This window comes from Canis aureus, chromosome 3, assembly GCF_053574225.1.
Source record: "Canis aureus isolate CA01 chromosome 3, VMU_Caureus_v.1.0, whole genome shotgun sequence".
Classification (NCBI taxonomy): Eukaryota; Metazoa; Chordata; class Mammalia; order Carnivora; family Canidae; genus Canis; species Canis aureus.
In genome coordinates this window covers 38774486-38801680 of record NC_135613.1, presented here as the reverse complement: position 1 = coordinate 38801680, position 27195 = coordinate 38774486, and the positions used below count along the sequence as shown (strand labels likewise).

Below are 27195 nucleotides of genomic sequence, written 5' to 3'. Positions count from 1 at the left end.
GCCTTAGAAATATAGACAGAGCTTGCCTAACTTTATGACTATTTTTTTATTTCCTTCATCTTCTCAGATTTCAGCTCTGAGAGCAAACAGAAAAGTCTACAAACGATATGGATAGGTAGGAAGCTTGAACTGGACAGAGTCAGATCTTCTTCAGGGTGGCTTTCTAGATCAAGAGGGAAAAGCCGTCTTATGATATATAACTAGGGTTGACTTTTAGGTCCTTCCTTGTAAAGGTGGCATCTGCATTTGGAATACAGGAGAAATAGAAACATAACCCGCTATAACACAGAGATCATAAACGGGTAATACAAAGGGACATCTGGCCCACAGATGTATTTTACTTGGGTTCTATCATGCTTAAAAAAATCAGCCAATATTTTTAAATTGGGAGATTCCACTTGAAATCCAGATTTTGGTTTCTCCCAAAGAACTGGCATATGCAAGACATTAGGCCACCCATATTCCCCCACGGCAAGAGTCAGCTAGAGCCCAGGGATGACTGATCCCTTCACAAGGGACTGCACTGTTCAGTATGTAGAAGACCCTGCCACTCCCCAGTTCCTCCCACAACAGACACCAGATTTCATCAATTTCTCAGTATGACCACACAAATGTTTTACTTGTAGGAGAAATATATTTCTCTATGCCCATCTCTCTATGAAAGGAAGGAACATAAAATCATTCCCTAGAGTGCCGTAAGTTGAAAGAAAAACTTCTCTATAAAAGTAAAAAAAAAAAAAAAAATGTTTGCCTAATCTGTTTATGCTGTCTGACTCCTTTAGGCATGTGAGTTTCCGACTCTTGAAACGGCACAAACACAGACAGGGAGTCCTGAGACCCGAGTCAGTTCTGGCTTAGGTCTTGTTCTTAAACAAGACCATTTCTAATTCTTTTTCTACAACACTTAGTAAATTAATATGACAAATAGCCAAATGTTTGTAAAATCAGACAGAGGACTGCAGTGCCTGAGATCTCAAAACTGTGGGCACAGAGCTCATAGACGAGAAAAACACATGAAAAAGGCAAGCTTAGAATCCCAGAATTTTAGGTTCTAGATCATTTTGCTGAGGCAAAGCTATCTTATGGCATGTGGGCTTTTCTCTGTTAAGACCAATTTTATGGGGCACCTGGCTCAGTGGTTGAGCATCTGCCTTTGGCTCAGGTTGTGATTCCAGAGTCCTGGGATCGAGTCCCACAACAGGCTTCCCGCAGGGCACCTAAATCTCTCTCTCTCTCTCTGCCTATGTCTCCACCTCTCTCTGTCTCTCGTGAAAAAATAAATAAAATCTAAATTTAAAAAAAAAAAAACAATTTTATTGGTTGTCCTCAAATTTAGTGAGGCTGTCTTCACCTTGCTTTGAAAAATGAAATCATTAGGCTCAGAGAAATGTTCGTCACTTGCCACAACTCCCTTTTGGCCATTTGCATTTACCTGAAATGTCCCTTTTTTCATCTCAGCTCTTCCAACTCTTTACTTAATCTTGTCTCCTTATCTCAAAGCAAAAACATTTTGTCTGATTTTTCCCAGCCTTGAAATTCTCATAAAAATCTAATGGAAGAAGAAAGCCCAACCTAGACAATTTCTTTTATGTTGTTGGAAAGAATTGTGGGTTTCAATACTGAACAATTCCTAAGAACAACAAACATTCCTGAAAGAAAACGTAAACTCTTTAATTTTTCCCCACAACTCTAATATTAGCTTGAGATAGAACAACTTCACTTATAAGTAGACAAATTCTGATTTAATCCAGAGCTTGTTTGGTCAGTTTCATTCAACAACAAAGTTAATAGCTTTGTGTATTTTTATAGTTTGTTGATTAATTCACTTATTCAGGAAACTAATGAGATATATGGCTATTCTGTGCTAGGTATCATTCTAATAATTGAAGACACAAAGATAAATGAAAATCATTCCTCTCAAAAAGCTCTGCCTGTCAGTGGAAAATAGGGCTGCCAATATTCAAATATGGTCTTGACTGATTATGCTCTTTATAGATTCCACAAATGTTTATTGAACTTTTATTCTGCTCTAGCCATAGTAACACAGGAGATCCAGTAGCCATAGAAAGGCAGCTTAAGACTTCATATAAATGCTACCCCAACCTCTGGATGATCTCTGAGTTACATTATAAGCAGCCCAGCTAAAGCTGAAAGAACTCCACAGAGATTTCAGTAGGTGCTCATCACAGGAAAGACAAAACTTGAGAGTCTGAGTTCAACCAAATAAACTACCTGTTAAAAAAATACTCTTCAGAGGAATAAGAATAACCCAGTGTCTCTATAATTTATCAATCATAATATTCAAAATATGATCCAAAATTGCTAGCTATATAGAGAGAAGGAAAATGTAATCCATAATTAAGAGAAAAGCCATTTAATGGCCAATGATCCTGAGATGACACAGATGCTGGAATTAGATGGCAAGAATTCAGTAGTTTTGTCTAGATTTGTCTCCTGTCCAAGGGAAACAAAAGCAAAAATAAACTATTGGGACTACATCAAAATAAAAAGTTATTGTACAGCAGAAGAAGCAATCAATAAAACTGAAAGACAATCACTGAACAGGAGAAGATATTTGCAAAAGACATATCTGATAAAGGATTAATATCCAAAATATATGAAGAACTTACATAAATAGGTGAAGGGGTTTGAGAGTACATTTATCTTGCTGAGCACTAAGGAATATATGGAATTACTGAATCACTATATTGTATATCTGAAACTAATAGGATACTATGTTAACTATACTGTATTTAAAAGAAAATAAAGAATATATACATCTCAACACCAAAAAACCTAAATAATCCAACTAAAAATGGGCAGAAGACCTAAACAGACATTTCTCCGAAGAAGACATACAGGTGGCTCACGACACATGGGAAGGTGCTCAACATCACTCATCATCAGGGAAATGCAAATCAAAACCACAATGAGATAATCACCTCACAAACTGTTAGAATGGCTAAAATAAAAAACACAAGAAATAACAAGTATTGGTAAGGAAGTGCAGAAAAGGAACCTCCATGCACGGTTGGTGGAAATGTAAATTGGTACAGCCACTATGGAAAACAGCAGGGAGGTTCCTCAAAGAATACAAAATAGAATTACCATATGATCTAGCAATTCTACTGTTGTGTATTTACCCGAAGAATACAAAAACACCAATTTGAAAAGACATATGCACCCTTATGCTTATTGCAACATTATTTACAATAGCCAAGATATGGAAGCAACCCAAGTTTCCACTGATAAATGAACAGATAAAGAAGTGGTGTGTGTGTATATGTATATATATATGTGATATATATGTATATGTATATATATGTATGTGTATACACACACACACACACACACACACACACACACACATAATGGAATATTTCTCAGCCATAAGAAAGAATGAAATCCTGTCATTTGCAACAACATGGATAGAGCTAGAGGGTATATTGCTAAGTAAAATGTCAGAGGAAGACAATATTATATGACTTTGCTTATATATGGAATTTAATAAACAAAACAAATATACAAAAAAAAAAGAGAGACAAACAAAAAACAGAACAAACTGATGGTTACCAGAGGGATGGTAGGTGGGTGGGGGGATGGGTGAGACAGGTGAAGGGGATTAACGGTACACCGTCATGATGAGCACTGAGTAATATATAGACGTGTTGAATCAGTGTATTGTATACCTGAAACTAATATAACACTGTATGCTAATTTTACTGAATATAAAAAAATAAAATCAACACAAACAAAAAATTCACCATATATCCTAAAAAGGAGGGGAGGTGAGAAGAGCACTACAAAACTGTTGCTTGATCTGAGCACTGGTAGGTATTGACATTGTTGAAATTCAATAAATACTGTATAAATATCATGGCTCACCTTAATAAATAAACATTTAAATAAAAAATAAATTTTAAAAATGAATTCAGTAGTTTAATAATGCTTTAGGATATGAAGGGTAATATTCTCATAATCAAATGGATAAGAAACAAAACTATGAAAAATGGAAATTCTCGTCTTTGAAAATGTAATCTCTGAAATATTTAGTGGATAGGCCTCACAGCCAAGAGATCATAGACAAAAGAGTCAATGAACTTGAAAACAGACTATTAGAGTGTATCTAATTGTGAGAGAGAAAGGAGGAGAGGGATGGAGGGGGCAACTGACACAGGGAGAGGGAAGAAGACAGAGAGAGAGGTGGGAGAGGCAGAGAGACAGACTGGAAAAAAAAGTCCCTCATAGGCCTGTGGGACAATAGCCAAGGTTCTCAAATATATGCACTTTTGAGTCACTGTAGGAGGAATAAGAGCAGATGGGGCCTTGGTAACTGAGGTAGGGCTGTTAGTATGGGTGCCAACGAGGATACCCATATATAATATAGACACCCTCCGATGATATTAAGGGGCAAATATATGGCATCATCCCCCAAGGAAAGTACCTACGCCAGGGGCGGTACTGGCTCATCAGGACCAAACCTCTACTGTATTTGATACATGAAGATCTTCCATATCTACTGCCTGTAAAACATTTGTCTTATTGCTCCTAGCTTCACATTGCTGATGTTTCTTACTACTACATTAGGAAATGTATTCCTGCATGGGCCACCACCTATGCTGAAGTTTACAATCACTCCAAATGCTGTGTCTGTGGAAAGCATCTTTTCCTGGGTCACTGGGAAACCATACTTCTAAGCACTTTCTTTTGTCTAATAGGTATATTAACCTTGTGTTGCTGTTTATACTGCTATGATGGTATGTGGCTGCAATATTTACTTATATTTAAATAAGTAAATACTGACAATTTCCCAAACTTGGTGAAAGACAGAAATTCACAAATTTATGAAGTTTATTAAACCTGGGAAAAGAAGGCTAAATCCAAAGAACACCACATGTGGGATACCATAATAAAAATCAAAGATTAAGAGAAAATAAAGAAAGTAGCAGAAGAAAAATAATATGCTTGTAGACATGGGAAAAATAATACATATGATGGTGCCAGGATACAATACAGTAACATCTTTAAGTGCTGAAGGAAAACAAACAAACAAACAAACCTGCCAACCAAGAATTCTATATTGAGCAAAAATTTCTTTCAAGATAGAAGGTAAAATAAATTCATTAAAAAAAAAATAAGAGAATTTTTTTCTTTTTTTTTTTTTTTGTTGCCAGTACAGCTATAAGAGATGAATAAATGTTAAAGGAAACTCATCAGGCTGAAGGGAAATACCAGACAGATTTTTAAATTTTCAGAAAGAAATTTAAAAAAAGGGAAATGCTGATTATGCAGGTAAATACAAAAGATAATGTTTGGTTCTGAGAATTCTTTGAAATACATATGATTGTTATGGATGGAACTGCATCACCTCTCAAAATTCAGATGAGAAGCCCAAACCCTCCATGTGTGACTGTATTTGGAAATGGGGACTTGATGGAAGTACGTAAGGTCATACAAGGTCATAAGGGTGGGCCCCGAATCCAGTAGAATTGCTGTCCTTATAAGAAGAGCAAGGATCTCCAAAGCCCTCTCACTACATGCATGCGCCTGGAAAAGACCACGTGAAATCATGGTGGGAAGGCTGCTGTCTACAAGCCGGCAAGAGAGCTCTCATGAGAAATTGAACTTTCTAGCACTTTGATCATGGAATTCTAGCCTCCAAACTGTAAGAAAATGACTGTTTATTGTTTAAGCCACCCAGGTGATGGTATTTTGTTATGGCACGCTGGGTAGATTAATACATTATTTAAAGCAAACAACATAGCAAAAACTATATTGTTGGACATAGAGCCTATGTAGCTATCACACATACTACAACCACAGCATAGAGAGTTGGCGGGTGGCAAATGGAACTATAGAGTTGAATGCTTTTTATATTTTACATGAAATTATACAGTATACAGTCTAAATAGACTGAAAAGTTTAGGACGTTTATTGTATGTAATTTCTAAAGAAATCATTTAAAAAAGAAATTTAAAAAATCATGCCTAAAAAGCAAATAGGAAGATTAAAATGGAATTCTGAAAGCTGCAAGATATTTCAATAATCCAAAAAGATGGAAGAAAAGGAGAGACAGAGAAACAAAAAACAGAACCACTGGAGAAAACAAAGAGCAAAATGGAAGACCTAAATCCAACAATATTCATCTTTGCATTGAATTTTGGATAGTTTTAACACTCTAAATATCAAAGATTACAAGACTGCAGAAAAGCAAGACCCAACTATATACTGTGCATAAAATATGCACTTTACATAGAGTGGGACAGAGATAATGGTGCTCTGACTGATGGTGTTGAGAGTAAGGTTGAAAAAAGAAAAAAACAGATGGAGAGATGATATACATTTTGGAGTTAGAATCCATAGGACTTTCTGACTGGATGTGGGCAGAGAAGGAAAGGAGGAGTGAGGAATTAATCCAAATTTTCTGGCTTCAATAAAAATATAAATGATGGTGGTCTTTACTCAGATGAAGACAAATAATTCAGGATCAACACAGAAAATATAAGTTACTAGAGTCAGAAAACGAATTCTGGAATCCTTCTTCCCCCTGCCTCCCTGATATTGAATCCATCTTCTTTCCATTGATAGCAATGCTATCCTTTAAAAACCTTGACCCCTCTCTCTTCTGTACACTTCATATCCAATCCATCAGCTCTACCTTCAAAATATATCCTCAAATACAATCATTTTTTACCAACTCCAACGCCACCATCCTCACGTCTTGGCTCTACACAGTAGCCTCTTTCTGGCATCCCTGCTTCTGTCTCCACCACCCTTACTCCACAGTTTATTCCCACCATAGCAGGCAGCAGTCTGAGTGATCTTTTGAAAACTACCTCGTATGTGTCATGTGCTCATTATTCTCCAGTGGCTTTCCATTGCACTCAGAGTAAAAGCCAAAATTCTAACAGTGACCAATAATATAGCCCCAAATTACCTCGTGAACTTATTCCCTACAACTCTCATTTTGGTTCCCTCTGCTCCATCTTTGTGGCATCTTTGCTATTCCTGTAATACCGCAGGCAGGCAATCCTCCCTCAGGACCTTTGCACTGGTTTTTCCTTTGGCCTGGTATGTTCTTCCCCTAGGTTTCCAAAAGGCTAATAACTTCCTTCCCTTCCTTGTTGTTATGTTTGCATGTGACATCAAAAAGGCCTACTCTGACCACCTTATTTAAAATTTCAAACTGCTCACCTGAAACCATATTCCTACTTCCTCTTTTATTTTTAACAACTTATACCATAAAATAAAGTGTACTACTTTTTCTTATTATTTATTTTGTAGAATGTAAGCTTGACAGGGAGCAGATTTTTGGAGTGGGGTGCAGTAGAAGCTGCTTTATTCCTTGCCTATTTCTCAGTCAGAACAGTACCATGAACGTAGGTGACTCAATAAATACTGATTGTTTAAATAAACATCACTCTAAAGAGTTTAGACTTTATTCTACAGATAACTGGAGAGGTATCAAGAGTGACAGGGTCACATCTATGTGCTTTTGTCACAATTCTTAAAGAGGATGTTGTGGAATATTTGTGTTCCTTCAAAATCATATGTTAAAATCCTAACCACCAGTGTCATGAATGTATTGGGAAGTGGGGCTTTGGAGAGATGATGAAGCATGAGGGTGGAGCCCTAACAAATGGGATTAACACCATTATAAGGGTTTGAAGAGACCAGAGTTCTCCCCTCCCACCATGTGAAGATACAAGGAAAAGTCAGTCCTCTGCAACCTAAAAGGGGATCCTCACCAGAAACCAACCATGCTGCTGCCTTGATTTTGGACTTCCAGCCTCTAGAGTTGTGAGAAGTAACTTTATTTATTTTTTGTTTGTTTGTTTGTTTTTGAGAAGTAACTTTCTATTGTACATACATCAACCCGTCTGCAGTACTTTGTTACAGTGGCCAAATGAAGACACGGGTTAGAGAGGGAAGGATTAGAAGATTAGAAGGAAGAAGGTAATTAGGGAGCTGTGCAGGAATCCAGATGGGTACACAAAAAATACAGTGAAAGCCTGGGTAGGAGAGAACACAGAAGCATTTGTTTAATGCAGAGTTGGTCTCTATATCCATGAAGTCATTCCAATTAGTCAATGTGAAATGCGGGGGACACACCCAAGTCCATACATAGGTTCTGTCAATACTGATACACATGCTTTTTTTTTTTTCTCTCATGGCCTTACGAAGCCTGCCAACTGGCTTTGCTTCGATGTCCTCGAAAAGAAAGTCACACCAACTCACAATAATTGCTTCTCTGTACAAGACGAGTGTAAGAAAAACTAAAAAAAAAATGTACCTCCACAGAAGTCAGGTCCAGAGTTATGGAGAGTTCTGGGTCTTCTGGTAGCTGACTTGGGTTTGAACGCAAGCTTTCTCACTTGCAACTATTAAGATCTTGATCAAGTTAGCTTATTGTTCTGAACCTATCTATTCACTAGTAAAATGAACAGAACAACACTGACCACACAGACATGCTGTGCAGATTAGAGAGAATGCTAAATCTTAATAAAGGGCCTGAAAGTGTCCCATTGTAGATACTCTTAGTAGGCGGCAGGGGTGGGGCAACCTACATCAAATGCCACACTGACTTAAAATTATCAGGCTTGTATCCCACCTTCCAAGTAGAGGATAAGCTATTAGAGGACAGGAGTCACGTGACTATATTCTTGCCTGGCCCAGAGTGATCACTGTAACATGAGGAAAGAATGAATGAATAAAGGAGTGAAATCACCACCTCCCTCCATGCACAGCACTGTGTAGAGTGCAAATTCTTCATACCCTACTCATGGAGGACTGATGGACCTCTTGAGGCTCTAGCCCCAGGCTGAGTGGCAGTGGGGATGGAAGGGGAAAGAGGCCTCACAATGCACAAATGCTAAAATTCTGAGCACACAGCATCTTGCTACTTTGTGACACTGGGGCTCAAGTTCATATATTTAAATTCTGGGTTCAAACAATTCAAAAGTAGGGCACCTGGGTGCCTCAGTCAGTTAAGTGTTTGCCTTCGGCTCGGGTCATGATCCTGAGGTCCTGAGATTGAGCCTCACATCCGGGCTCCCTGCTCCATGGGAAGCCTGCTTCTCCTTCTCCCTCTGCCACTACCCCCTGCTTGTGCTCTCTGTCAGATAAATACATAAAATCTTAAAAAAAAAAAAAAAAATCAAAGGTAACCCCCACCCAAGCCCAATTATTCCAGAAAGTCAAAGCCACCACAGAGGCAGCTTAGGAATTTGACTAAGCCTCCCTTACTCTACACCTCCCCCAATGAAAATGACTCCAAGTTAAGACAGACAAGAGTGCTTGCAGAGAGGGATGGCCAAAGTCCAGCTGGAAATCAGCTTCAGCATCTGGATGCAGTGACTGCATGGGCTGGTGTTCTATGGAAAAGGTCTGGGCAAAAAGCAAGGTTTTCTGCACAGCTATTCTGGAGAGAGTATTGACAAGCACGAGGCAATCCCTGCTGGGTGCCCAATTGATGCAACTAAAATCAATCATCCACTGGATGGAGGCATGTGCCCTTCTAAAAGGAAATAAGTGTCAGTAGCACAAGCTTGAAACGAGTGAAAAATGAATCCAAATCTTAGTCAAATGAAACTGCAAGAGGTCCAGAGCCAGAAAAGAGTCTATTCTGTTTTTTTTTCCCCCTTCATCCTGAAGTTAACCAGATGGAGATTTTTTTTTTTTCCTCAGTACCAAGCTATTCACATACTTGGAATGAAGGATTTGCTTTGGGATGGAAGATCTTTTTTTTTTTTAAATTGTAAAATTGAGACAAAATAGCTTTTTTTTTTTTTTTCCTTCCAAATCTAGAGTTTAGGTAATTTTTTCTTTTTTTTCTTCCCTTTTTGCTCCTCCTTCCTTTCCCTCTTCTCCTTTCTCTTCTGCTTCAGATGGTATGTTTGTGGCTGTGTGTTTAGAATCTACTGTGGACAATGTAATAATGGAGCAGACACTTGCAGACACAGCATATCAGAGATGTATATTTGAAACAACATAAAACATATAACTTCCTCTTACCGTATCCTATGTGAAAACAATGTGTTGTAAAACCAGAGATCAGAATTTCACAACAGACTACATGAGGATAAGTAAATGGAAAGGAATGGCAAACGGCAAGGGAACCACATAAAAAGGCCACTGGTGGTGCATCAGGAATCTCTCTGGGCTGGGCCTGCTACTCTGAGTATGCATTCTTCATCTATCAAATATGGGTACAACTGTACCTATTTCACAGGGATTTTGAAAAGAGAATTAAATGAGATAGTATATGCAAAGCTCTTGGCATTGAGACTGGGAAATAAGCCTTCGAAATAAATATTAGGCATTGTGGTTATTATGAATCCCATTCAAGGATTAACAAGATTATGTATATAAATCCTTTCCACAGAAAAATATTCTCAATAAAGTAGGATTTTTATTACTATTTTAATCACTATTATTCTTATTTCATCTCTTTATTCTATAGGCTGTTTCTGTCTCTTTGCTTGCCTTCTTTGGACTAGACTGTGGCTCTACTGGGTAATCTGTTCTGTTCTTGATTTAGATTTTGCCCCATCATGCTAGCTTCTGGATTTCCCAAGATTTTGCTCTCCATAACCCACAGGTCAATCATGCCCCACTTGTATGGCCAATGAAACTATTAAGTAGAGTTGTCCAAAGTGTAACTCCAAGTGAAGCTTGGTTGGTGATGGGGCAAAAGCAACTAACTAGGCCAATGATTCCCATAACTCCTGTCAAAAGTCATAGTAGACTATTAGGAAGATTTTATTAATGGCCAGATAGAGGTCACATTTTTATTTAAATTCAGGCTCATGAAACAGGCATAACCAATTCTTATCCACAGAGATATGTCATAATGTTTGGGCAAAGATGGCTTATATCCATAGCAACAGAGCAAACTTTGAGCCAAATACTGCAGAAAGTATTTCCAGACTGACACAGATGTTCAATTTGCATATTAAGTCTCTGAAAACCTGTTGATAGACAGCTTCATGGACAATGCATCATGCACAAAGAGTTGGTTTACTGGATCATTATCCTTGTTTAAAAAAAAAAAAAAGAAAAAAGCCTCTGGATTGTTTCATCTATGAGTTCTGGGTCTGAGAAGGGTGATCAGACTATGCTGCAGGGTTGAAACAGGCTATATTTCAGTAATGGGTTTTCCATGTGTCACAGAAAGGGAATGGATATTTAAGTTAAAAGTTGTGTAAACATATGACACTCATTTAAATAGGAGAGTATGAAGCCCGAGTCCCCTGGCACCTTCATACAGCAATGTCAATATCTCAACTTCTCTAGCAATGGGTTATTAAGACCAATCAGATATCTTTATTTTATAGACACTGAGCTTCCCTACTAGACAATGAGCTCCTCAAAGCCAAGGTCTGAGGGAAGTCTCATTCATTAATTTATGTCTGTAGCCTGGCACTAGAGCAAGCACACAGAACATGCGCTTCAAATCCAGTCATCCACCTATGTTTCCACCGGCTTTGAAAGAGAGTATGAGGCAGCTAAGTATAAAATAGCAATGTACTAAGAAATGGAAACAATGATGATTTGCATCCATAGCCAGCTTTGGACCTGATCACTTATAATTTGGTTGAACATTTAGAACAATTGGTACAAGACTGAGACCATAAACAGACGATCTCAGTGTAACCCAGCAAATATGAGATTGGCTAACTGAGCCTAGGTCTCATTTTCCTTTGCCTTCCACATGTAATCCCTCCAAGGCTTGCTGATCTCCTGACCTCAGTTCTCAGTCATCATTGCCACTGTCCTCATTCAAGCCCATATGGCTTTCTGTCTGTGGACTAACCTACTACAATTGGTCTCCCCACCTTCAGCCATGTGCTCTCCAGCCTTCTTCCTTATGGCTGCTAGCCAGAGTTTGTACTTTTTTTTTTTTTTTTAAAGATGTTATTTACTTATTCATGTGAGAAACAGAGACATATGCAAAAGGAGAAGCAGGCTCCCTGCAGGGAGCCTGATGTGGGACTCAATCCCAGGACCCCGGGATCACGCCCTGAGCCAAAGGCAGACGCTCAACCACTGAGCCACCCAGGTGTTCCCAGAGTTTTACCACTGAGATCTGAACATGTGCATCCATTCTTCCAACCTTTCACTGCTTCCCCTTGGGCTACCAAAGATCAGTTCCTTAGGATGTTCCACAGGGACTTAGGATGTGGTTCCCCCTCAGCTCTAACCTTTTTTTTTAAAGATTTTATTTATTCATTCATGAAAGACAGACAGAGAGAGAGAGAGAGAGAGAGAGAGGCAGAGACACAGGCAGAGGGAGAAGCAGGCTCCATACAAGGAACCTGATGTGGGACTCGATCCCGGGACTCCAGGATCATGCCCTGGGCCAAAGGCAGGCGCTAAACCACTGAGACACCCAGGGATCCCCAGCGCTAACTTTTATTATAAGCCATTCTTCTAAGAAAAGTTTATGCCACAGCTGAAACTTTGGACTATGTGCAATTATCTCAAATATGCCTGTTATTTCTCACTCCCATATTTTTGTTCCTACACCAGAAGATGCAGGAACTCAGCATAAACTCTGCAAAGAGTTTTTTAACCTAGCTTTATGCCAACTCCATGCCTTGTCCCTCTGGTATAGTATTCATCTCACTTTTATGGGTCTTGTATCTTTCCTATTAGAAAACCTCATGGATTCAACAATTTTTTAAAAATTCAATTAGCCAACATATATAGTAGTACATCATTAATTTCAAGTGTAGAGTTCAGTAATTTATCAGTTCCATATAATACTCAAAACCCAGTGCTCATCACATCAGGTGCCCTCTTTAATGCCCTTCAGCCAGTTACCCTATTCCCCTTCACCTTCCTTCCAGCAGCCCTCAGTTTGTTTCCCAGAGTTAAGAGTCTCTCATGGTTTGTCTCCCTCTCTGATTTCTTCCCATTCAGTTTTCCCTCCCTACCCCTATGACCTTCTGTGCTGTTTCTTATATTCCACATAGGAGTGATATGTATATTCCGCCATATGATAATTGTCTTTCTTGGACTGACTCATTAATCAAATTTTTATCAAGCACCTTCTATGAACTGAGATGGAAGCAAAGAACAATGCTTTCAGGCACTGAGCTAGAAGCAAGAAAAAGTATGATATGGCTCTTGCTTTTAAGGAGCTCATAGATTTCTGGAAATGACAGATTAGTAAACAATTAAGAATAATAGAATACTTTAAGTAGAGTTGCATCTTAAAGGACAAATAAAATTATCCAAGTGGTAACACACTGAGCAGGGAAAAAAACACATCCAAAGGCGCAGAAGAGTAGAATAACATAAGCCATGAGGAAGTTGTGGGCAGGGTAATCTAGTCTTAGTGGCAAGTACATGAATGGGACTGGAGGGGAAGAGCCACGAAAGGTATGATGTGTCCATAAAACTATCTATCTCCAGGGGTATGGAGAACTACTGAAGAATTTCAGCTGGTGAGTTACATGGTCTTTTTTTACAATGTAGAATATCACTTTCACTGCCATGAAAAAAAAAAAAAAGGATTTTTGTGTGAAAGATAGGTGACAAGATGGGTTAGTCATCATTGCCTGGACCAATTTCCTTTGGCAAATGCATGCTGCCTATGCACCATATGTTAGGCTGTACACTAAGAGAAAGCTAATTCTTCTGATTTTAGGAGCCTGCAAATCTTCCAGATACTGGGTATATGGATAGTGTGACAAAATGGGCTGGTCAGGGCTAGAAAACATTTAAACCCAAGTTGAGAAAGTGTCAACTTACCAATTTTCCAGTAACACTCTGACCACCTTCATTCAGCCAGAACCCAGGGATCATGGCTGAGAAATAAGGGCCCCAGACCCCTGGTACAAAGATTGGGTCTTTGCTGATCTGAAAAGAAAAAGGCAAAGTAGATGAAAATAACTGATGCTCAGGACTAGAAGCCTTACCCTCCTCCCATCCGATGTTTCTATGACCATGAAATTCAATTTCTCATCAAATATCTTCTTTGGTAAGAGAGTCATTCCTTCCAAAGGAAAGGCATGGCTTCATCTTTAGAGGCCTTGCTGATAAAGTCATTCAGATGTTAGGGTAGTAAAAGAGGTCTTTTTGAAAGAAACTGATGAGACATTTCTTTGCTGGCTCCCTCTCTGTAGCAGACTCACTGCAAAAATGGTGCCCATTCTCTATCCTCCATGTATCCAACCCCTTTGCAATATGACTTTGCAGCTCCTCTCATTAACAGGTGGAGTCCCCACCCCTTGAGTTTGAGTCAGCCTGGTGACTTGTTTTGGCTAAGAGAATGAGATGGAAGTGACACCATGCCAATTTTCCAGGCTTAGGCCTCAAGAGGACTGTGTGCTTCTATTCTTCTTGGTTCTCTACCTTTGCCAGAAGAGCTGAGAGTAGCCTGCTGGATGGAAGAATAAGCAACAGAGCTGAGTCTGCCCCAATATAGCAAGTGACATCTCACATACAAGAGATAACCCAAACAAGATCAGCAAATCATCCTAATCAACCAGCACTAACAAACCCTGATCACCAGAATCACCCAGACAACTGGTGACAATCTTAGTGACATACAACAAGATGTGTATTTTTGTTTACAACTCTAAGATTGTGTGTTTATCACCTAACATTTCTGTGGTAACAGATAACTGGTACATTCCCTTCCTTCTAGACTTACTAGTCAACTAATAGCATGCCATCTCCCTCTCTTGGGAGCTGAGGATACAGAGATGAATCAGAGTTTCTGTCTTCAAGAAGCTACCCACCTAGAGGGGAGCTCTACAAGTAAATAGACAAATAGCATACAGTATGGTACACAGGATGGTAAAGACACAACACAAAATGTTATGGAGGGGCAGAGGGGGTAAGGCATGAATGGTCTCAGAGAACACAACATCGCTTAGATGTAGGATTGAGCCAGGCATGCTAAGTCAAGGGAATGGCTTGAACAAAACCATATTTCAGATTGTGGAGATGCGTAGTTAAAGGTGGGGAGTAGGGAGGAAAAGTGAGTGAGGCATATCAGGTCTACTCCCACATACCTTCTGGACAGGCAGCAAACCTATTCATTCATTTGTTCTACAAATATTTATTCAGCCCTTATCATATGCTTGGTACTATGTCACATCCCAGGGATATAGAAATGAACTGAATATTCATGATTTCTGCCCTCATGAAATTTATAGTCCAGCATTTTAGCACAGGAACAAACTTTCTTTAAATGTCTTGACCTGCATATTCCAGTTCCCTTTTCACTAAACCAGCGAGTCCTAAAATCAGTAGGATTTCCAACCCTCAAACAGAAAGGAAGTGAAGACATGGGAACAACACAACCCTGTTAACTTTAAATTCCGTGAAATAAAGATAATTTATGAAAAGGGACACTTAGCACCTAAAATAGGAAGAATGTCAGGGAAAAAAGAAAGATTTTTGCAAGAAAAGACAGTTCGGCTTACATTGACATATCCACTCACTTCCTTATTGGCTCAGCAGATGTTTCCTGAATCCTCACTGTGATCCCATCTGCACCAAGCATTGGTAATGAATGTCAAACAAAACAGCCTAGGCCCTGCCCTCATGAAGCATTCTATCTTGAGACGGGGACAGATGAGAGTGATCATTCAAGTTTGGCCAGGAATCTCCTAGGCTTAGCACTAAAGGTCTTGTGTCCTAGAAAACCCTTTCATCCTAGGCAAATGGGACAAATCATGGGGCACTCTCAGATATATATTAATCAGATCATCACACGAATGTGTAATTATAAATTGTGGCAAATGGATGAAAATCAAAGGGTACTGTAAGAGCAAGTAAGTGAGGTACCTAATCTAGTCTAGGGGTCACAGAAGGCTTTTTTCAGAAAGCAATATTTGAATTAAGATGTAAATCATACACAGAAGTTATGAGGGTGTGTGAGTATATGTATGAGCATGTGTATGTGTATGTTTGTGTATGTGTATAGGATATGGAGACTGTTCCAGCCAAAAGGAGCACACACTAAATGGTCTTTGTTTTTGTCACTTTGTCTTTGCCCATGAAAATTTCTCACATGCTGGGCCTAGGCATTACTCATCCCACAGTGTCTTTGGGGTGAATAAGACAGCTCATGTTCACAACCACTTAGAAACCAGTGTTTGAACAGGTGGATGGATAACCACCGAAGTCAAATCATCTCTTGTCATGTCCTGCACCCTTCCTCTTCTAGCACTATTAGCCCCATTTGATAGATTAGTCTCAGAGAAGATGCTGTATAAGCTGTCCACGGTTACACAGTCACTGTTCAAGGTGGGATTTGAACCCAAGCAGATGTTGGCCTCCAATCGTATGGCATATTTTATTTCTCACTTGTATACATAAATTTGTTTGGAAGATTATATATCACCCCCCACCCCATGTCACAATTTATTTAAGCTTGTTACTGAGTCAGCTGCAGGAGAGCTTCACTGGAAGATGAGGGTCTGCTGCTCAGAAATGTCAAGTGATGGCTTTGCCTCGCTCTGTCCAGGGAGAAAATTTTGAGCTGTTTGTGCTCACTCTTTTGAAATGGCACATGCTTCTCATCAGACATCTGAGTAAAGCAAGGAAACCAACACACAGAAATATGTTTCCCACAGCATTTCCAATCACTTCTAAACTCTATGTTCTTGGAGAAAACAAGTAATAGTTTGTTTTGAGAGAGAGAGAGAGAAAGAGAAGCACATTTGTATATTTCTGTGTGCTTTAATCCTTTGCAATAAACCTAAATATTTAAGGATATTTTTGTGAAAGCCCTTTCCCATCCTGATGGCTATCTTGGCCTGGAGGTTGCTCTGTTCCCAAAAAAGGGAGTTCATTTTACTCCACTGGTAATAATTGTCTGTACAGAACATTGATTTCCTAGTAATAGTGGTCCTGCTGGCAATCACAACAGCCAAAATTGACTGGGTACTTATTAAAGGCCTTATTCTAAGCATATGATAAGAATTAAACCACTTAACTCTCATAAAAACCCTGAGGGAAGATTCCATCACTATTCCTACTGTATAGATGGGTAAACTAAAGCAGAGAGAGTTTAATTCCATGTCCAAGGTTATAAAAATGCAAAGCAGCCAGGCACCACACTCTGCAGGTTCTATATTTGTCTCTGCCAAAGCATGGTCTTATTTTCAGGCTACCATCGCTTCTTTGAATCTTTCTTTGCCTCTCAAGGGTAGAAAGCAAGGGCCATCACAACTAACATAGACTCACTCAAATGGAACACACCTGTTGGCCTTGATGACAAGTTAGGGAATCTGCATTTCTAAAAAGCTTTTGATAAATTTTCCCTAAAAGGCTTGTGAAGAGCAGAGGAAGAGAGCATGGGTTGAGTCAAAGACCTATCTTGATTCTATTCCACCCTGCCATATTCCAGCCAAGGGATCTTACACGATCCTTCATCTTTCTGGGCTTCAGTTGCCCTAATTAAAAAACAAGAGGGTCAATATGAATGTTGGAGGACTTTGGTGAAGATAGAATAAGCTGTCAACTACAAAGAGCTTACTATATATGTTCAATACCAAATACACTTGAGTTCTCCTTGAAATGAAGCTCGTGTGATGGAACAGGAAGGTGACAGGACTGAATGACCACAGCCAGAAGTAATTATGACCAGGTAAGAAGGTCTCTAGATTTGCTCGTGGTCTGATTTAGTCACTATTCTTACCCATGAAGTAGAAAATGATACAGAAGTAAAGCTTATCATATTTTCAGATGGTATAAAGATGGGAGGATATTATGCTCTATTTTATGGAGCATGTCCAAATTAAGATTCAAAATTACTTCAAAGAGCTAGAACAGCAAGCAAAATACAAGAAACTAGCTAACATTTGTTGAATTGTATTGTTAAACATTCATACTTAAAAGGTACCGGAAATATTCTCTTCCATAATATTCCTTTTCATGGGTTGGGTGGCACATGAGTATTCAATTTGGTAGGGTCTAAACACTATGTACACATGTGCCATATTCTTTATTTATGTGGGATAGGGAATAAAATTATAGAAACCGGCAGTGATACAAAACATTTGGTTGTACACCATATGCCAGGCACTGAGATCAGCAGCCAGCCTATAAAAATAATAAAGTTAAATAATAATAACAATAATAATTACTAGTAAGGCATGGCCCCTATCCTCAAAGGGCTCCTTGTCTATAACCAGGCAGACAAGTGGTGGAAATTTAGAAATTACAAAAAAGCGTGCTAAGTATTACAGTAAAGTAGGGAGGAGTGTGGTAGAAATCGAAGCTGCAGGCACTTTCCAGAGGTGGCCACAGGGGAGCTAGGCCTGGATGGAGATGTAAGGGTTCCCTTACGTAAAGGAGGGTAGCCCAGGCAGAAATGATTGAGCAGGCAAGGCTCACACTCATGAAGCTGTACAAGCAGTTTGGTTTTCATGAGGGCTTAAAGTTCTGAATTTTACTTTAAATAGAAAGTCATGGGGCATGCAGTGGCTCAGCAGTTGAGCATCTGCCTTCAGCCCAGGGTGTGATCCTGGAGTCCCAGGATCGAGTCCCACATCGGGCTCCCTCCATGGAGCCTGCTTCTCCCTCTGCCTGTGTCTCTCTCTCTCTGTCTCTCATGAATAAACAAATAAAATCTTTTTTTTTTTAAGTCATAAGGTTTGAAGAATTGGTATATTTTTGTACTAATATACCCTACTGTTCATCAAAAATTTAATTTTTAAAAAAGCCACAGCTTTTGAAAAGGAAAAAAAAAAAAACGTCTCCGGGAACTAAGTCAGGCAATGACAGTAAGAAATAATCATATAGAAATAAAGATAATAATAAGAAACAATAAAAGAGTAATTGCTAGCAGTTACTGAGGGCTTATAACATGCCAAATAGTCTCCTAGGCTCTTTACAGACATTCTATCATTTAATACTCATGACAGCCCAGTGAGATAGGTCCTATTATTATACTTACTCCACAAATGAGGAAATCTAAATTGAAGGAGGTCAGATAGCTAGTACACAAAAGAGGAGTAGCTTTAGATCCAAACAAGGTCCAAGCTACAAATACCAACTTATTACCCTCTGCAGATTTTATTTTCCTCATCTATAAAATAAATAGGTTGGCCAAAAATATTTAGTATCTCCTTGGTCTTTGAGATTATCTAAAATCCCATGAAATTGAGTCATTCTTCCTCAGCTGGTCAATCAGAATTCTCCAGCAAGCAATTTTAACACAGGCTCTGCCCTGTGGCTCAGGGGATCACACTGGGTGATCTTTTGGGGCTTCTCTAAGCACCAACTTTGCCCCACCACCCCGGTGACCATGGCCAGGATTATCAGGGGCCTTTCTTGACTGTCAGCTTCATGGGTTGTATTTAATGGCTACTATCCATAACATCTGCCATTCACATATCATTATTCAACAAATACTTATTAGACACACACTGAGTTCAAACTATCGCTTCAAACAAGAAAAGATACAGAAAGACAGGCATCAGAGCCACGTATTCTCCTGAGGTTGGCAATCTGGTAGAAGCTGGAGTGCAAGATGGTCTGGGGGTAACTCTGGTATTAAGTGATTTGTAAGTTTATATTTGTGTTCACACTTGCAATTACCCTGATAGTACCTGGAGTCAAACAGGCACAGCCCATCTTATAGCTGAAGACAAAGGCAGGAGGAGGGTAAGCAAACCACCCCGGATCACAAGGATCGAAATGGTAGAGCAGGAATTAGAAGCCTCTCTCCATTTGTTCCTGCCTCTTTTCATGTCTATGCCCAAGCTGGCTCCATGTCATCGAAGGCTATGCTCTTGTCAGCTGAGCTGCCCTGCAGTGCTAAAGCCCAAGCGCCTGCTCACACCTCTTGCTGGGAGAGATGACTGGGCTCAGAGCAGGGAGCTACTCCAGCAATTTCCGTTCTGCTTTGCCCCCACCCCATCATACCGAGGTTGGACTAAACCTCTGGCAGGGGCAGCAGGCAGGCTCCAGGCGCCAGTGGTCCTGGGAGGGAACAGGAGGTTTTGTTTTGAGTGCCTCCAGCCAGGTTGGGAATTTTAGAGGGTAGCCGCAGGCATGTGTGGGACTGAGTATTTCCGTGGTGGCTCATCTCTCCCTCCAAATGGACTGTGCTATCGTCTTACTAGAAAAAAACCATTTATACACATTCCAGCCAACTCCCAGCTCACTACACAGTACAAAAAAGAGCATAGAGAATTCGGTTTTTGAATGGGGCGCTTAGCACTGACCTCTATTTTTTTGCACTTCTCAGATTAAATTGGAATGAGTTGTGTGCCTTTTCTATGAAATAGTGAGTAGACACATCTTATCTCAAAGACTGAACATGGTTTACTAATGTGAGCATAGACCTTGAAGTTAGACAAATCTGTGTTTCAATTCTGGTTAGGGGGGCTGTTTATTTTTTTATTTTATTTTTTAAAAGATTATTTATTTATTTATTCATCAGAGACACAGAGAGAGAGAGGCAGAGACATGGGCAGAGGGAGAAGCAGGCTTCCCACAGGGAGCCCAGTGTCGGACCCTGGGATCACACCCTGAGTCCAAGGCAGATGCTCAACCACTGAACCACCCAGGTGTCCCAGAGGCTGTTTATTAGCCATGTGCCTTTGAATCTGTCTGAAACTCCATTTCCTCATCTATAAATGGGATAATCTCACCTCCCACAGAGTTCTGTGTGAGTCCTAAGTGGTATAACGTAGATAAAAATCTTAGGACATAACATGGCTCTCAAGAAATGTGAAATGATAGATGGTTTAACTCTACTCCTTTTGGGGACAGTGCAAAGATCTGGAGTACAAACTCCTGAGTTCAGGTCTAGACTCTACCTCTCCTTAGTTCTGTTTCTTTGGGAGGCTCTCCTTCCTCTTCCCTCCTAGATTCACTCCTCTGTGTCTGTCTCACTCACCACTTCTCCTGGGGTCACCTCATCCATGTCCATGTGTGCAAAGGCGATTTTCATGCAGCTGAGTCCCCAGTTTTTCTCCCCAACTCAGGCCTTGCTCTTGAGTTCAAAATTGGGCACCTGACCTAGATGTCTAATCATCGTATCCACAATAGAGCTTGCCATCCTTCCTCTCAGGGCTGGTCCTGTGCTGGGGTCCCTGTCTGCCTATTTACCCAACCACTAGAGTACCATTTTTTTTTTAAATTTTTATTTATTTATCATAGTCACACAGAGAGAGAGAGAAAGGCAGAGACACAGGCAGAGGGAGAAGCAGGCCCCATGCACCGGGAGCCCGACGTGGGATTCGATCCCGGGTCTCCAGGATCGCACCCTGGGCCAAAGGCAGGCGCTAAACCGCTGCGCCACCCAGGGATCCCTAGAGTACCATTCTTAACCTTAAGACCCAGTCACCTTTCTCCTCTGCCCCATAACAGGTCCCATGTCCTGCCAATTCTATTTTTTAAACAAAGCTTATTTCTCCCTGTTGCTACTGCACTAGTCCAGTCCTTTGTTATCTCTTCCAACAGTAATTAAGCTGGTTTCCCTGTCTCAAAAACTGCCCTCCTCCTGTACCCCCAAAACCCTCCTCAGAGAATCCAACTTCCTTACCTCCAAAACAATGATTCTTCTAACACACAAACCTAATTATATCATTCCCTTAACATGCTTTAGAAGTTCCCCATGACACATGAGACCTTTCTGACCTGGCTTTTATCTATGGGTCTTGCCTTAACACACATGGTACAATTTCCTCATCATATACCCCATCATTTTTACCCCACTGTAGCCTAGAAGCTAAGTGTGCCATTTTCTCATCTCTGCATCTTCATAAATTCTCCTCTCCCTGTCTAAAAGGCATTCTTTCTGACCTCACCCTGACTAACTCTTCCATGTCCTTTTATAGGATTTAGCTCAATATTATCTGCTCTGGGAAGCTTCTCTAAACTCTGACTGGCTAAGTTGCTTCTTCCTCCATCTTCCAATGTTCTAGTATATGTGCTGCTGAAGCGAGCACTTCCTCCATCTTCCTTAACCCTCTGTACTTCTATGCTGTGGGCTGTCATATGTTGTATGTATAAGTGTATATACCTGTACCTATAAATCATATGTAATGTGTATTTAGTATATAATATGCATATAAAATGCTTTATAAATAAGTCATGCAATGTGGCTAATGGCTAAAATTAATAACAGTGTCACAGACATTCAGAGCAATAATAGAATAGAACATGTGTTCAATCACAGAGTTAATGTGGCACATAGTTAATAAAGCTCAGGCTTGCCAAACTTTCCTCTCCTCTATCTGGAGGTTTCGGAAAGGTTAAGAGTCCTCCAGGATAGAGTATGCCCTTCCTAGAAATCCAATCCCTTTATTTCAGTTTGAGCAAAACAAGAACACATGAAACCTGTCCACAGATATCTCTTGGGGCTTAGCAGTTTGAGCCGGCAGGAGGGCACTGAATGGGTTTGTCACCCAACCAAGCAGTCCACAGATTTGGGATGGAGGGAGACAGCCAAATGTTGCTTGCAATGTCCTGAGTTCTTTGCCAAGTATTTTGGACTCCTTAAACCCCGAATTCCTTATTCTTCATCATTTTGAAACCCATATGCGATCACAATAGAAATGTAATCCATATGTTTCTCATTCAGATACACTTAAAACACACCCAAAGTTGCTTTGCAAGAGACTGAATAGCCAAGAAAACTTTGAGGCCTTCCTAAAATTTCCCCCAATTTTCTCTCCCTTGCAGACAAGAAGCCACACTTAGCCTCCTCTATACAGATTCCTGACTGGCTCCAGGGAGCTCAGACCAGCTTTCAGCCTTGAAAGCTCCAAGAGCCGTATGACCCCAAAGATATAAAAATCATAGCTTGCATCTTTTTCACAGCCTAAACAATCTGTGGTGGGTAAACAGTTATTGGTCTCTTCTGTGGATCCTGTGAGGCAGGGAGGAGGGGCTGGTGGCGTGTGCGAGGGAAGGGGAGGCAGCTAATGAGAGGAGAGAGGATACCCTTTTCGGTGTGGTGGTCACCAGATGGATTCTTAGCTCTGTTCCAATGTCACATAGTGAGCTGGACTCTGAGAGTCAAAACCGTATCTTCTATTTCTGTCACGTCCCCAGGAATGAGCATAGGACTAATTGAGCACTTCTCAAACATGACCCAGCCAACGCCCTCGTTTGATTCTAAACTAGCTGTTAGGAAAAGCAGCTCTCTCTTAGAGATTTCAGTTAAAAAGACTCTAGGGTGGCCAAACAGCCGAGGCTGACCAGCAGGCGCGGACAAGGATGACACAGCCTTTTCCCTGTAGCGAGCGCAGGGCCGCCCCACGCACAGCACCTCTGTCAGACAGCCTCTGATTTCTGACTGCGAAACTGTGGACACCTCCTCTTCCTGCCCAGCTCCTGATCAGCTTCTGAGTTTCCCTTGCTACGACCTTTTGTTTGGATTCCAGTGTCTGGTCTCAGATATTGTATCATCAATCTGACCACAGATTTAGAGATTGTCTGGTCTGACTCTCAATGTTTAGTCCTAACTTGCTATGTGACTCTAGTCCTCGGGGTGTTCATCTGAAAAACGGGGCAAATAGGACCTCTTTTATAGACTTGTACAGACGAAATGTGGCACAGTCTATTACAGGCCTTGGTACAGTGCCTGGTACATTCAGTGACCCAGGGAAATGGAGCCTGTACTAATATCATCACCTCTATACTGGCCAAGGTGTACTTCTTATTTATGGAGCGGATTACACGGAGGCATTTAATTTTAAAAAGTAAGATCTGACACCACCTTGACGAGAATTCTGAAGTAGGGTACAGGGTTTGTATTGGCTCTAGAGAAGAACAAGCTACGAATCAACACGATCACTCAGATGGATTAATTTCTATTTGAAAGATCTGTCACTGGGAACAAACACAAGTGAGACGGACCCTGTTGACAGCGTATGGCGTAAAGGCAAAGAGAAGCTTGGCTGAATTATATCAGGGCCTCTTTTGAAAGAAGTCAGAATTCCTGGGCATTCGCATCAATCACTGCCTTTTGGAAGCACCCCCCCAAAGAGCCCACTCCTGCTTCTCAGGTTTGGCTCAGGGAATTTGGGACGTGCCCATACAAGTCTGGATCTGAAGAATCCTGATCTTTAGAAATCTTTCTGCAGTTTTGGCCTAAAACAAGATGAGAAGGCTATAAAGTGGCCAGGCAAGGATGAACTAAAAATTATGCATAGACACTTGTGTAGTTCCCTGAGAGATAGCAACAGTATTATCAACCGACAGGTATTTACTGAGTCTTCAGGCGAAAGACTCCATCCCTCACATCTTCTCTATAACAAAGCAGACTGCAAAAAGCATTAAAAAATCGTGATGGGGGATGCCTGGGTGGCTCAGTGTTCAGCGCCTGCCTTTGGCCCAGGGCATGATCCTGGAGTCCTGGGATCGAGTCCTACATCGGGCTCCATGTATGGGGCCTGCTTCTCCCTCTGCCTGTGTCTCTGCCTCTCTCTCATGAATAAATAAATAAAATTTAAAAAATTTCTTAAAAAAAATAAATCGTGAAGGTTAGATGGGAGGAGGTCAGGAGAAGGATGGAGAGGGTAGGAACCCCATGTTCTTTGGTTACCTAACAGGTTATCAGGGACAGCACACATGTACCAGCACGCCCATGTCAGCGGCTATCCGGGCCCGCCTTCCTGCCATCGTGGGGCCTGGCCTTGGAATCCACCACAGGACAGTGTACCAGGGAGCCACCGCCATCAACTGAAGGGACGTCTGTGTGAAGCTTCTGTCATCCCCACACAGGGCACTTTACATCCATTTCTCTCACCTGAGATACTGCACAAACCCATGTCGCCCAGTTTTGATGGAAAACTGAGCCTCAGAGATGTTAATTCAAGTTCACAGGCTCACCAAGAGGTAGAACCAGGTTTTAGACTCAATCTGACTCAAGAGTCCACAGGCTTCCTGAGACACCCTTCTTAGAGGAAAAAAAAAGCTGTCAACAGGAGAGGCAAGGACACAGCCGATAGCACCATCTTCAACATCTGGTCTGGGGCCGGCCCAGCTCCCCTTGTGCCCTGAATGGGAGATGCCCCTTGAAAAGTCAATGGACATGATAGGATTTTCCTGTTGGAGAGGAAGGGAGGGAGGGAGAGAAGAGAAAAAGAGAGAGAGAGAGAGAGAATACATTCCAGTGGTATCTTTTCCCTCTTCTCCATATTCAACAGCAGTTCTTTGAGAATGCTGAGTGACTCTCATGTTGAAGAAAAAAAAAAAAAGAAAGAAAAGGAAAGACTTAAAAATCGCTTCCCTGTTTGAATGAGTTCCTAAGAAAGACAAATGGTCCACAGAGGTAAGGAGACTGAAGGAAGAAAAGGCACTCAGAGGGAAGGCGGACCCAGGGGGGTTTGCCCTCTGCCTGTACTCTAGAAAAGACCATGCTAATAAGTCAGATATGTAAACACTGTGGAACAATCAGAAACAAATGAAAGGAGGACTTGAGAGGAACAGTGTTCAGCTGTGGCCCAGGGCCAGGAGGCAGCTTTTGTTATGAATAGATCATCTGCATGTGAAAGAGACCTGATTTTAACCCTTGGCAGAGGCTACCCAGTGTAGAAGAATGTATCAGGCCCATCTGGACTTCCTTAGAGAAAGGAGAAAAAAGGGGGCAATAGGGAAGAAAAAAAGGGGGAAAAACCCCAGCTATCTGTGAAATGATATGACATGATGCAGGGCAGGGTTACAGTCCTGTGAGAGTGGTTTAAACAGTTTTTGTGTTATTAATCAGTAACACATTTAGCTCACAAAAATAACAAATGACAATTATAATGGGCTTTTTTTTTTTTTTTGAAGGCATTACAGGTGAATGGGGAGGGTAAGGAAGGGAGGGTAGGCAGCCTGACATTTGCCTACTAGGTGCTGATTGCTTTATACACATTCTCATGCACAATCTTCATGATAATCCAGCCGTTTTCTCCAGTCTAAGGTGAAGAAACTGTGACTCACAGATGTTCAAAGATGTGTTTATGGTCATATAGGTACCAAGTGGCAGAAGTGATCTGAGTCCGTCTGACTCTGAAGGCCGGGCTCTTCTGACTATATCTGGCTAACTCAAAGAACTACAAAAGTCAGATGAATATAAGGGGCCAGTGGAACCAGCCCTCCCCCTTCCCGGACATTTGAGTTTTTGCTGTGGGTTTACAGAGACCGGTCCAGGTAGTGCCTAAAGGGACTCTCAACGAGAAAACCAAACCCCAATTTCTGGAGATCCACGTGCTTCCATACGATCCTGCCTTCCTCCATCTCTCCACTCATCATGCAGTAATCAGAAACAAGATTAAATGAAACTGGCCACCAATGCCAGCCTGGCTTCCAGGATGTGTGAATTCCGGCAGAACTCTGTGTGTGCTGATACTCTGTGTGTGTGGTGTAGACTTCTTCGCCATTGGCCTAGCAATTTGAGAATCTGGCTCTCACCTGAGGGACAGATGACAGAGTGAGGAGTAAGAGCTATTTTTCCATTTCACTGGCCTGTGCACTTAGGGTGGTGACTGAGCACTCAGCCATGGGAGTAGGAAACATCCCTGCACACCTGCCTCTGGGGGATACAGAGAAGGGTGTGGGGGGTTAGTGAAGCCTGGGGCCAGTGACACTGTTTCCTTCAGACTGCCTAGTGCCTTGGAGAGAGAGAGAGAGTTTTGGTCCAGCCAGGTCAGGAACCATAACCGCATGATCCAGCTATGAGACCCCGACAAGTGCCAGTTTCCTCCAGGGTAAAAGGCATGGGAGACTATTCACCTTCCAAGACATTGGGAAAGAACTGACACAATGCAGAGAAAGCCCTGACACACCACCTGTACATAGTAAATTATCAACAAGAGCTGATTATTTAACTTTCTGTACTCTTACTTTTTTTAAAGCCAGGAAATGTTTAATCTCTACTTTTCTGAGTTCAGAGTACAGACTGGCCCGGCTAATCCTGGTAAGGTGCAAACAACAGTGGTGCCAGCAGAGGGTGGGAATAGCTGGAGACACAGTGAGTTTTAGGTGGAAGAAATCTGGGTCTCATTTTTCATGCCAGACCAAGAGGATTGTTTGGATCTCAACTTGGGTTCCTAGTGAGTTCACGGTAAAAAAATCATCTAATGTTTACACTTGAGGCATTTCTGTTAATTGAGGCTCTGTACTCATCTGTCAAGAGTTTACGTAATAGCTGCCTTCTAGAGGGGTAGGGCTATTAACTGAGATCGTGTGTGCCAAGCACCTGGTGTGGTTTCCCCACACACAGTA

The 27195-nt window shown here is 41.1% G+C and overlaps 1 protein-coding gene across 27 annotated transcripts in view; it reads right to left on the bottom strand.

Annotated features, from left to right (window-relative positions):
* The window catches only part of FGGY (FGGY carbohydrate kinase domain containing), a 413890-nt gene that overhangs the window by 120220 nt on the left and 266475 nt on the right, over positions 1-27195 (bottom strand). For 26 of the 27 annotated variants that reach the window (XM_077891975.1, XM_077891990.1, XM_077891976.1 and 23 more), the window contains one exon: positions 13759-13866. The exons of the other annotated variant lie outside the window; for it this stretch is intronic. In XM_077891975.1, coding sequence (XP_077748101.1) covers positions 13759-13866 — 108 coding nt within the window. The remainder of the gene's footprint in view (positions 1-13758; positions 13867-27195) is intronic. 27 annotated transcript variants of the gene reach the window in all.